The sequence below is a fragment of the Scylla paramamosain genome, chromosome 12 (genome assembly GCF_035594125.1).
Source record: "Scylla paramamosain isolate STU-SP2022 chromosome 12, ASM3559412v1, whole genome shotgun sequence".
Classification (NCBI taxonomy): domain Eukaryota; kingdom Metazoa; phylum Arthropoda; class Malacostraca; order Decapoda; family Portunidae; genus Scylla; species Scylla paramamosain.
In genome coordinates, this window is record NC_087162.1 from 25751019 (window position 1) to 25763986 (window position 12968).

The 12968-nt window shown below is 43.2% G+C and overlaps 1 protein-coding gene across 4 annotated transcripts in view; it reads left to right on the top strand.

Annotated features, from left to right (window-relative positions):
• LOC135105947 (D-ribitol-5-phosphate cytidylyltransferase-like) overlaps positions 1-8307 on the top strand; it is a 64436-nt gene extending 56129 nt beyond the window's left edge. For 2 of the 4 annotated variants that reach the window (XM_064014678.1, XM_064014675.1), the window contains exons 4-10: positions 934-1062; positions 1539-1714; positions 2135-2240; positions 2433-3123; positions 3523-3598; positions 5568-5687; positions 6058-8307. In XM_064014678.1, the coding sequence (XP_063870748.1) occupies positions 934-1062; positions 1539-1714; positions 2135-2240; positions 2433-3065 (1044 nt within the window). In that variant the 3' untranslated portion in view covers positions 3066-3123; positions 3523-3598; positions 5568-5687; positions 6058-8307. The remainder of the gene's footprint in view (positions 1-933; positions 1063-1538; positions 1715-2134; positions 2241-2432; positions 3124-3522; positions 3599-5567; positions 5688-6057) is intronic. The other 2 variants (XM_064014676.1, XM_064014677.1) reach the window with 2 other exon arrangements.
• Positions 8308-12968: the final 4661 nt, after the last annotated feature.

Sequence of the window (12968 nt, forward strand, 5' to 3'; positions counted from 1 at the left end):
AAATGATAGGTGTTGTTAGTGGAGCGAATTGTAATGTTGAAGCATCTTGGTAACTGCCAGACAGCGGTTCACGCTGTGTGTGTGTGTGTGTGTGTGTGTGTTGTAAAAGATTAAATATTTTCCATTTGAATTAAAAAATTAAATGTCCTGTCGTTTTTTTTAACATGGTATAAAATACTAAAACTGAAATATATCAAGACTTTAAATATTAATTGAGTTCCTCTGAGGCTTAACTCCTGGGCGAGTCTGCTGTTCTGAAGCGGCATTAATGAACATTTTTCAACTCACACTTCTTCATTTTTTTTATGTTAAGTGAAGGCAACGCGAGTGTAATGTGTATCATTGAGATGACATAATGTTCTTTCGTAACTTTATTAGTGTAACACTGCTTATAAGGCTCCAAGCCATGACTGCATAATAACGTAGAATGAATAAGTGATGCAGAACGAATGAAAGGTTCGGGGATTCATAAATATTTAGTTCGAACAATTTCTGCTTCGTTATCATCGTAGCGTCTTCATTCTAGAAGCGCCGGCCTTCGCCTCCGGAGCCACGTTAGTAGACAGGAACCTACAGACACTGTTTGCTTGCTGGAGCCAGACCAAAGGGAGGCTTAGCAGGCGTTTTTTGTGCCATATATTAAGCCTGCTTGCGCCAAAACGCCAGGCTTGCCTCCTGCTTAATTGTCATGGAAAGGAGCATTCGGCCGTGTTAACATCCTGATCGTCTGTCTATAGCCGCATGTGCATATGTGACTAGTCAGTCTCCCAGCTAAAAGCCCATGCAGTTTCATCACTACATCCATTTGTTAACTTAAAGAAGTCCATTGAATTATAGTCATTCAGTACGATGCTGTCACTCGGTGCATTTAATTTTCTCGTATCCAAAGATTCTTTTGATGATACTTGACGTTCTCTCTTTTGTATGGTATAGGGTGGAGGCAGCAGGCACCGATCCATCAGGGTGGGAGTAGAGGCGCTGGCGGCGGAGGAAGACCCACCTGACGTAGTAGTGGTGCACGACGGAGCCCGGCCCATCGTGCCCCTCCACACCCTCGCACAGGTGAGTTGGGAAAGGTCGGATGGACCAGTTCAGCAAGAGTTCACTGGACTGGGGGAGGCTGGCTGTGAGGAGGGGGTGAAGGGGTGCAGCTTAAACAAGTGTGTAGTTTATTGAACCAGATGGGTAATGACTGGGGGCGATGGAGCGTGGTAGTTTCCCTTGGTGGTTAAGGTAAAAAGGATGAGGGCAGAGAGGTTACGGTGCGTGGCTTCTGTAAGGGAACGGAATAGCGAGGGTCAGTAGTGTTTTGTAGATGAAGTTTGACATTTGGAGATCACAAGCCATGAAGCAGATTACCTGTCAACATCCATTATATAGTTGTTTCCCGCATTGCGAGCAGTTTGGTTTCGAAAAGCGAATTAACATCCCGTGTGTCATTTATATATTCATGCAATCTTCTGCTGCTCTCATCCACATATTTCACCCTCCCAGTCTCCCTCTTCTCACTCTCCCGCCTCTCGCCATCCATACCCCAGGTGGTAGTGATGGCGCAGCGGCACGGGGCAGCGGGGGCGGTGCGGTCTTTGGTGTCCACGGTGGTGATGCCCGACGCCCAGGACTTCCTTGAGGAGAGTCTGGTCAGGAGTCAGTACCGCAACTCAGAGATGCCCCAGGCGTTCAGATTTGGGGTGCTGCGGGACGCTTATCGGAAGTAAGAGGTTTGGTGATAAAAGTGGAGTCGTACATTTAAGTGCAGTGCCTAGAGTAGCCTAACATGGAAAAAGAAAAAAAAAAGAGAAAATGAATATCCTTATGCCGCCACTAAGTGTTCAGACTGTTGTTTAAGAAGGCCACAATTTCGGAATTTGGGTGAAAATTTTAGTTTTTGGAAGTCATAGAAAACGCATGGTTCCCTGAATTGAATGGTGTAATTTTTTATATTTATTTTTAACTGTTTGTGTGTAATAATAATAATAATAATAATAATAATAAACGGTTTATTATTCAGGCAGTTAACAAACTGAAAATGTACAGAGGGGTGTGTGTGTGTGTGTGTGTGTGTGTGTGTAGATATAATGCGCTACTTACCAGAATTTATCTTGTGTAAAAATGTTTGTGTTGGTGCTTATAGGTGCAGTGACGAGGAGGCTGACTATGGGACTGAGTGCCTGGCTTTGGCTCTGCGCCACTGTCGGGTTAAGGCTAAACTGGTCCCTGGAACACCACAGCTGTGGAAGGTAAGATTATCGCGATGCAAGACGTGAGTCAGGCTGGTTTACTTGTTTTTTTTTTTTTTTTTCTGTGATTCATTCTTTTCCCGGTTTTAATTTTGAAAGGAAACAATTTGCAAATGGTAACAGTAAAAGCATGTGATGATGCTGATATCCTACAAAAACGATCTACTGTGCATAAAAAATTTTTCGCCTCAGGTGACGGAAGAGAAAGACCTGGAGGTAGCACGTGCCCTTCTTCCACGCCTCACCCGACACACTATTGTGGTCTGCCGCACACTCGCCTCTTCTCAGCCATGTCGCACTGCAGGCGCCGCTCATGCCTCAGATCCCTTCACCGGTGCCGTTACCTGCCGTGAGGAGTGCTCACATGTGTTTGCGTCGCTCGAGGACACTTTGAGACGCTCTTGCAAGGAACTTCACTTCTCTCCTAGATATGATACTGCAGTGTCTTCACTCGCCTCTGTGGTCGTCATTACCAACGTCACCTGTCACACTACACTCGTGGAACACCTGAAGGACGCTGCCGCTGATATTAACAATGCAGCGGGCCCAGTGATTTTCATATTCAACCAACAAAGCCACAATCTCAATCCTATCCCGTTAAGTATAGTGTCGCTGCAGCAGGAAGTAAGAGATGCCTTTAGCAACCACTCAGGCCCCGTCACCGTTATCCTAAACAGTCCGACAAGAACTCCTGAATGCATCAAGGGGGGCCCGGATGTTAGCCATGACCAACCACCACCAGACACACAGAGACTCCGCTCCTTGGTGGCGTCGCTGCTTGACCAAACCAGCCGGGGGTTCCATGGTCTGGTGCTGGTGCTGTAGGAAGGGACGGTATGGGAATGATGCCGCCGTGAGGAGCATACCTTTCTGGGAACGACAGGTAAGGTGTACCGTTTGTAAAGAAAATGTGTATGGGAGGAGAACCTGAAGGGACAAAAGTGTGTGTGCATGTGCGCGTGTGTGCGTGCGTGCATGTACGTTTTTCTTTTCCCATTCTCTTTTTTTTTCTCTCTCTCTCTCTCCATCTCGTTTCCTTCTGTTTCATTTTTCTTCATTTTTCATCTTTTCTGACATCTCTGTCAACACCTGACTGTCACCAACATTTCTTATATAGCACATGTAAAGCGAAAAATAAATAAATAAATAAATAATAGAAAAATAAATAAATAAAAAATACCAAGAAAAACTAATATTTTCCTTGAAAACAATGTACTTCATGAGACAAACCTTCCCCACCACCTTCCATGTAAATCCCACTGGCCAATTATTATATTTACAGGGACCAATCAGAAGCTACAGCAGCAAGCGAAGCAAGAGATTGAGGAAGAGGAGGGTGCGGCGGTGCACGGATGCCGGTGAGTGTATATACCTGCCGTTGCACCTGTTTGTTGTTTATGGTTTGGGTAATTCTGTGAAACAAGAAAAGGGAAGAAAGGAAGTAAGGAGTTTCCAAATTTATTATCACTTGCAATATTTTCTTCCACTTATTTCCACCTCTACTCTGACAATATCATGAAGCTTTGTTGAAGGTGGTGCTTATTAAAGTGTATCGTAAATCAAAGAAAAGTGTAGTCTCTGGGAGCTGGTACATCCCTACATCCTGAGCTGCTGGTGTCTGGGAGCGAGGGCAAAACTCACGTTGATATTAAGGTAGGGGGACGGTATTAAGAGCAGGGTCAGTAGAAGAACGATTTTAGGTGATAAAGGTTCATCTGCCCAATTATGTTCCCTAACTTTGAGTGTTAGAGGTTCATCTGTGCGAATGGAATCCCTAGAATAAAGAGTAAAGATGTATAACTTTGTCTTGAGTGACATGATCGAATATACTTTTTTTTTTTGTTGTTGTTTGGGGGGGGGATGGAGGATGTAAAAGAACCTCATCAACTGATACAAAAAAAATGTTTTGCCCAAAAGTAAAAACGGTTTCAGTGTGGTTGACTATTATAAGTGGGAAGAGGAACAATTAAACCATTATCACCCTGACCATCTCACGACTGACGCCTCCAAAACCAAACAGACCTGGTATTAAGACCCTTATCTATCCGTCAGATCAGCTTATCCACTTACCCACAAATCAGATCAAACCCTTCCCATAATCCACTAGTCCCACCGTTAATCCTGACAAGACAAAGGATGGGGCGAGGTTGGACGGAGTAGGGCAGGCAGAGGCAGGCGTGACGGAAGAGGATAGGGGAGAGAGGACGGAGTAGGACAGACAGAATAGGTATGACGGGAAAGGTTAGGGCGAGGTGGGACTGAGTAGGACAGGTAGATGTACAGGCAGACGTGACGGGAGAGGATAGGGCGAAGTAGGACGGATTAGGACAGGCACAGGCAGGCGTGACGAAGCAGCGCGTCACGGAAAGCCTTAACAACACACGGGAAGTAATCAGTCAACGCTGAGCCTACCACAAGCCGAGATTAATTGCAGGTGGTGGCTGTAAACACCGAGGAGGAGAGCTAATTCTAGGTTCTGGCGCGGCGGTGCACGGGAAACGTTCCTTCAACCCGCCACCCTTGTCTGTCAGTCGGGTTTTTTTTTTTTTTTTTCTCTCTCTCTCCTTTTCTTCCTCTTTAACCAACACGACGGTGCAAGTTCCAGACGTCTTCCTTCCTATTACATCTTCCTTCAACCTGCCAGGCATTCCTTTCATCGTCCATGACCTTTCCATCACCTTTCCATTACCTCGCCACCACGGAACAAATATTTCATCCAGACCGCGTATACTCTCCAGCACACCCACACGTTCCCTTCTCCTGTCGCCTCTTCGTGGCCCTCTTAGAAGGAGCGGCTGAAGTAGGGTTTATATATAACGCATAATTTAGTATTATATAGAACTCGGGTTCAAGGGGTTAGGTTAGATCATCGTGAGAAAAGTAGTAAGGAGACTTGCATTTCGCTCTTGTACCGGCGCCGTGGTCAAGAAATTTTGAAGATTTTTTGACTTCCCATCAAGTTAAGCGATGAAACTAGGAATCGCAAAACATTAGTTAAGCCCAGATCTTGTTTAATTTTTCGTAGTGCATCATGTGCTGGGCTCCTGGCGCACGACTGAAACTTTACAAGTTAGCCTTTTAAAACACGTTTTCTTTTATTTCTAATTTCTCCTGTAGGTCGAGTTCAGGGATATCTCTACTGAATTCACTAACCTTTTGAGACGTTCTGCTAGATTGTCGGTTTCTGTTTTTCTACTCTTTACTGTCAGTGTGACCTATAGGGTAGAAAGCTAGCTCTATAGATTAACCAAATACTAATCAACCAGAAAAAAAGTATTGTTTTCTTTTTCATTGCTATCATCCACTGATGTCTTTCACCATCCCCAGGTTTCTGTTGCTCATCCCAGTGACATCCACAGTAGCTGAACAGCCTGAAGCATTGAGTAGGTGACGAGGATGTGGTAAATCCTCTCTTAAATGGAATCACTGCATCCACCAGGTCATAAAGTGAGATGTGTTGTGTATTTAGTTGCATTGAGTTTACATTCATGGTCGTCCACTGTTTGTTCTGCATTCTTTCCATCTCTTTGAATTTGAACATTTTTCACTTGAATGGTCTCAACAGTTACAACTCAAGTTTGTAACCGCATCTTCTATTGTTCAAATATTCTAATCCTGTTCTTCCATTAAATTTCATTACTACAGCATCCACTCCATCTTGTGTTTAGTTTGACTCCATTCCAATCCCATTATTCCTCAGTTCCTTCTGGCACCTGACACAGATGTCTCCTATATATAGTTAAATTTTCATTATTTGTCATGTTCACACCAAGAGCACCTTTCAAATAACCCATCTCTTGTGTTCTTTCTCTTCCAGTGTGTTGACCTAGTTGATCTGATATCCTTTCCTGGATGCAAGTGGATGAACAAGAAAACAAACTCAGGAATTCAAGTCACCTCTTGGATATTGTGCAAACACGAGTGTTTCTGCTGTGGTCATCTGAAAGTATTCAGACTGTTTGAATAGTCTTTTTATCACATGAAATGAAGAGGAAATAACTGTAAATAGCTTACCTTACTGGTTTCTAAAGTATGGTGGTGATCATCTGTGATGTGCGACTTATCTGAAGCTTGCACATGGAGTTTACTAGGCAAGTTTTTTTTTTTCAGGATATTTGAAAGGTAGGCTTCAAAAAAAAAAAAAAAGCCAGGATTGGTGGCCAAAAGCCAAAAGTAAACTTCAAAAAACTAAGTTTAAGGTGTGATTTGCACATAGAGTCTGAACGACACCGGAGTCGCTCGGACAGGGCTTCTATGTGCAAATCACTCCTTAAACTTAACAGAAAACTTGTTTATTTGCAAAAGACATTGGTACAAAAGATTACTTAATTTTTTATATTGTTTTACTGCATTTTTACAATGTATGTATGGTAGGTAAGTTCATACTCATAAATAATACACAACAGGATAAACATGGCACTTGTTTTCCTTTTACTATCAATGAAGAAGTGCTGGAATGTACAGAACTTGTGCCAGACCTGAGATGAGACTTGTGTCAATTTGAGTGAGGAGCAAACACTTCCTGGTGAAACTACTGAGAACTCTTGTGCCTCTGCAAGTCCTGAATGTTGCTTGTCAATCCCACCACAACTTGAACTTCATGCACTCTTCCTGCTGTTAACAACTGCTTGACAATCTTCCTCCTGCTCAAAATTCTTAACTTCCGCTCTTCTTGGTGCAGCTTGACTCCTCCTCTTGATTGCAATGAAAAAAACTGTTCCAGGCCCTTTTCCTCTATCCTGACGATACTTCTTAACACCTCGTCAGACTTGAAGGTAGTGACACTCATACTCTTCCTGATGAAACTTGACTCTTTGATTGCAATGGAGAACGTCAGGCCTGATTTGGCAGTAGTAGGTGTTGATAAAGATTCTTGTGGGGTGTTCATGGGATGGTGGAGTATGGTGGAGTAGAAACAGCACAACACATATGTGACAACTCAGATGCCCTGAAGATGTTGCTATGCTTAGTCTTTGAATCACAGACTGTCAGGCACAGTGGAGTGAGATGTCTCTCCCATGCTCCTCTGCCCATTTCACCCTTGCACCACCACCTCAATTCATGGTTGACATTTAATTCCCCTTACATTATAATGGATCTTGGCAAGCTTAACAACGAAGAGATACAGGGACTGCTACACATGTAGTGGCTTCTTGAAGCTTCCCTTATTTCTTATGTTTCTGATGTTGTTAAGAGGGCTATGATGGTGTTTGTTTGAGTTGAAGAAAGTTAACTGCAGAAGAGACATTAAGAAGTATAGTTTTCCTAACAGAAGTGAGAAGAAACCGAATGAACTTAGTGAAGAGGTTGTAAATGCCAAACTGTCAGTGCTTTCAAGACCAAACTAGATAGATACAGAGATGGGATACTATGACATTACTCCCCTCCCATAAACCACAACTAGGTAAATACAAGCAAGTAAATACACACACACACACACACACACACACACACACACACACACACACACACACCACAGATTCCTTATTAATAAAATCTGTTTCATCTCAGCCCCACCACATTGTGTCCCCCCATGCAGTATGCTTATATAATTCTGTAGTCCTGCACAACAGCTGCTTCTCAACAAAAATCTTTGTGTATGGGAGGAGAGGAGGCTGTAATGTATGAATGCCAAGTATAGACACACTTTGGGTCTGCTGAGGGTGGGGCTGAGATGAAAGATTATTAGGAGGGTATCTGTGAAAGATGACTGTGGTATGAAGAAAACATGCTGTGAGAGGGAAATAATGATTTGTCTGGGATAAGATGTGAAGCGATTTTTGTTCAGAGAGAGAGAGAGAGCTCTGATGCGTGATTATGTATGGTAACCTTATTGTGGATCTGACAGATTATGCTGGGAGATGGTGGTGCACAACTGTAAGCTTATTACATGAGGACTGAGAAAGGTTTTGGGAAGGATTTGTGGTGTATGGCTGCCATGTAAACAAACTCTGCATGCATGCATGCATGCAGGTGCTCTCTCTCTCTCTCTCTCTCTCTCTCTCTCTCTCTCTCTCTCTCTCTCTCTCTCTCTCTCTCTCTCTCTCTCTCTCTCTCCAGACCCACAGTATGATAATATACCACAGTTACACACCAAAGCACCTCCAATAAAATAATCTTTCACCACCCCCCCACTCACATTGTACCTTACTGTACAGCTGCAAGCAGTCTTTATGTTTCACTTGAGCTGCAGAAGAAATATATTGTTACAGTCACCACTGTCACTATGTATATTCTATGAGACATTTTTATAGTACCATTAAAATGTTTTAACCATTTACTTCACAATACAAATCATGTGTACAGTACATGCTGAGTAATTAATATATATAATATGTGTGTTCACTTGATCCTATATAATAGAACCACCAAGAGAAAATGAGTGAATATTTGATTAATAAGAACAAGAAATCTGTATGCATTTGAAAGACAGATCACACTAGAAGAAAGAAAACAGTTACAAGAAAATGAGTAGGGAGGAGGTAGAAAAGAATTAGAACAAGCAGCAGCTAAGACCACCAGATAAAGGGGGAAGCAGAAAATAATAACTACAGCAAGGAGCAGTGAAGACCACCTGAAAGGGCAAAGTTGACACCCAGCACCAGCAGTCTTTACATACCCAAGTGTGAATCACAAAGCAACAGAGAGAGAGAGAGAGAGAGAGAGAGAGAAATAGATTAAGATGAAGCAGGAAGTACTAGTAAAGTATGGAATATATTCTACACCTCACTCTTCCCCTCACCACATAGTCCACAGCTGCTGCCAGGGAATGCTGGACAAGCACTGCCTGCCACAAGGTCATCCTCTATGCTTGCCAGGGCTTTTGGCAGGACCAGCCCTGCTACAACTTGCCACTCTTTACTGATGACCATGAATGTGGCCAGGATCTGTGGGAATGAAGTATGTAAGAATTCTACCTAACATCCAACTTCCTTTGTTTACCACTACCTACAACATACCTAAGTGAAGATAATCATGATTTTACAAATCACATATTTCCTAAAAAAATAAATAAATAAATAAATAAACAAAATAAAATAAAATAAAAATCAGGAGGAATCATACATTATTTTCACTTCTGTCCATTTAATCTATCGGTTTTTCATGATAGCTCTAAAAGAATGCTGCTGACAGAGTCAAATTACTCGTATCCTTGTGCATCCTACCGCTCACATTATTTTTCTCATTCCTTTGGCTTCTTCCCCATAAAATTATCAGACATCACTCAAAGCTCTGAGGATATCATCATCATCATCATCGTCATCATCATCAGCAGCAGCAGCAGTAGCAGCAGCAGTAGTCTGAAGAACGGATTTAGTGGGGGATGAAACCGTCGAAGCCATCTAGGGTTGGTGGTTTGGATCATTCCATTACACCTCACACACTTGGCCATCCTCACCATCTGAGTTAGACATGTCATGAAAACCACTAAAATCACACTCGTTTGTGGGCGAGACACCAACTGCAGTCTGCCAAGATTTTTCGACCAGCAGATCACTTAAAAAGTTCTTGAGGGGATCACGTTTATACTCGTATAGTTGGATGAAACCAAGGAATTCCTTGAGTGAAGGAATTCCTTGATTGAAGAGTGACGTTCTCAGAGTCAGCCTAATAATGTTAACTGCTACCTTACTGGAAGTGCCTTCTGGTCCAACAATTCTCCTCTTAATTTCATTCCCTAGTTAATCCTCCTTATGTCGGGGACATTCACGGTCCCGAGAGCCAGAAAAAGAGAAGCACGCCTTGGCGTGTCTTGGCTGTTGCCTCGGTCCGCCAAGGCTGCACACGGACCAAGTGAACTCCGAGACGAAGCAGTGCCTACGGGCCTACCTCGAAAACAGTCAAACCATCGTACGGTCCTTGGATCCCGTCAACTCCCAAAAGTTGCCGATAGGCGAGGGAACTGGAGCGGTGACGTGCGACAAAAAGCGGCACTTGATTTCAATGCCATTGTATTTACAGCGTACTTTTATACCTAAGCAAGGAGCTAATGGCATGACAATAATGATCTTAGCGAATCATCGCTTTACTAACGACTGACATGGCTACTCGTCATACGTACTACTGGCCGCCACATAGACAAACGTCACCTGATGGCAAAGCATGGATAATTACCTTGGCATATCATCACGTTAAAAAGACTGTCTTGGCAAGTCACCACGCATGCTGCCAACCAAGAACAGAAAAGTAAACTGACCAAAACTAACCTGGTGCGGCAGTCCAGGAAGAGGTAGGGGATGTGTATTGACCATGCGTTGTCTGTCTTAGAAATGATGCGTGGCGCTGCGCTGGACGTCTATGTGGTTGCCAAGTGCGCTGTCAAATGAGTGAAGTGAAATTATAAATTTTGTAGTCACCCAAGTAATGAGTTGACAAGTTTGCCGTCACAAGCAGAAAAAAAAAATACTTTTTTGGTCAGATAGCAAGTTAGTTGTAAGCCAAATACGTTATATGCAAAGTACCCCACCGTACCTTATTATCGATTATAGGTCGTCGTCAACTAACAACCACAATCGATTTCAATCGACAGGTTGTCAATCGGCTTGATCGTAAGTTGGCTTATGTGATAATTACTGCACATATACTGTGTAATATCATAACTATCTTTAATGTATACATTACTGTATCACTATTTAGTCTGTTACTCTTATAACCATTGTATCACCACTGTCTTAGTATCATACTGTTACCATCTTTCTACACATCGCATACAAATTCAAGCTGGCCAACAACTGTTGGCCAGCTGTTGTCGTGGTAATAAAGTCATTGAGTCATAAACTGGATAAGTTGTAAGTCGACGACGACCTGTATTGGTAAAATCTAGGCTTATAATACAGAAATTTCAATTAACAGTACCTGAGAACCAATTCGTGGCACGTGCTACCTCCAGACACTGGTCCCCCCCTCAGCTGCCTTCATGCCAGAGCCTCTTGCCACTCCCGTCCAGGTTGGTGAGGAGACTGCCACTGGAACGCTGCCCTCTGGAAACCCAACTGAAATATTGGCCTCTGGAACCCCAAATGGAACACTGACCTCTGGAATCCCAACTGGAATAATGGTCTTTAGAACCCCATCTAGAACACTGGTCTCTGGAACCCCAACTGGAATACTGGTCTCTGGAACCCCAACTGGAACACTGGTCTCTGGAACCCCAACTGGAACACTGGTCTCTGGAACCCCAACTGGAACACTGGTCTCTGGAACCCCAACTGGAACACTGGTTTCTGGAATCCAAACTGGAACATTGGCCTCTGGAACCCCGTCATGTTCCACTCTCAACTCCTGTCACTTCTGCAGGATGTTTTAAGGCTGAAAACCATGTTGAAACCCGAAGAGATGTTGCTATGGGTTAGTTAAGTATAGATCTTCTTGTGGTGCAGAGTAGAGAAGCTGTGTACTTATGCACTCTTCCCAGGTTGATGTGTGTCTCCAGGTAGACTGATTTGGCAGGGTGGCTGGTCTCGGTTGTGGCTTGTGACTGAAGAACTATAGCAGGTGTATTGACTCATTACCATTCTCTCGTCTCTACTGTGTGGTGGCAATGGCCACGGAAAAAGGTGGCCAAGGTTGTTGTTTAGGGCCACGACGATCCATGGGATACTATATGCCCTGGCATCATCCAGTGAGGTTATCACAGGCTAGGGACAGCTGGCCTATCTTCTTCAGGAAGGCACAAATAAGGAAGATGGCTGCAGAATGTCGAGTCAGGTGGACGCCGGCCGCTGCCAGGTAGGTGGGCAGGTAAAAGGTGGTGACGTCCTGGCCAAAAAGTTGAGTGTGTAGTGCAACATGATGGAAATGGAAGTACGCAAAGCAGTAGGAAGTGTTTCTTTTCTTCTTTTGATTTGCATTATAGATTGTGGTTACTTTTAAACCTTTAACTGTCGTATTGGAATTATGTAAAACTTGCATATTATAATAACTGATGTCCGATTCCAGTTCTCTCTATGGTAAAAGACAATATTATCTCACCGTCTGAATAAAGTGCTGTTGAATTAACAAAAATATTTCACTGCAGAGATTGCTCTCAAAACAGGCGGAGGAAAAGTAATAATATATCAAGGGGAAGGAAGTCAAGACTAGGCGCCCAAACACACACGCACACAGTCACATCCACAAGCATTTTCCAAGGCTAACTTGAAATCACGTCTTCCAAGGCACATTTTAGTCTTTAATTATATCTCATCCATGCCTCCTGATGTTCTGTTTCTTAGAACTCTCTCTCTCTCTCTCTCTCTCTCTCTCTCTCTCTCTCTCTCTCTCTCTCTCTCTCTCTCTCTCTCTCTCTCTCTCTCTCTCTCTCTCTCGTAATACACTCCTATGCACAACAAGTGCTTTCATTTACTCCTTTCTCTCCCTGTCGTGGTTGCATCCCCAGTGCTTCACTTATCCCATTTATATTCCTCTCGCAGCCAGCCACCACTCATTACAATTAACAGATTGTTGTGACGGAAACTACCTCACATTTGTGCAGTTCAGGAGACCAACAGATTAAGTCTGTTTTCGTGTTGCCGTCTGTTCTGGCCTGGCCTCGACGGGATATACAAAATAATAACTTTCTTTAACTTTGAGGACACTGGCCAAGATTATTATATTTCCATTATCGTGGTAGATTTCGACGTATTATAATTAGCATCTCATAATGGCGACACTTCATTTTAGGTTTAAGAGTGAAAGGAAAGAAATCTGATAATCTCTGTCACTAGAAGGAAAAATGAGATGCGTGAA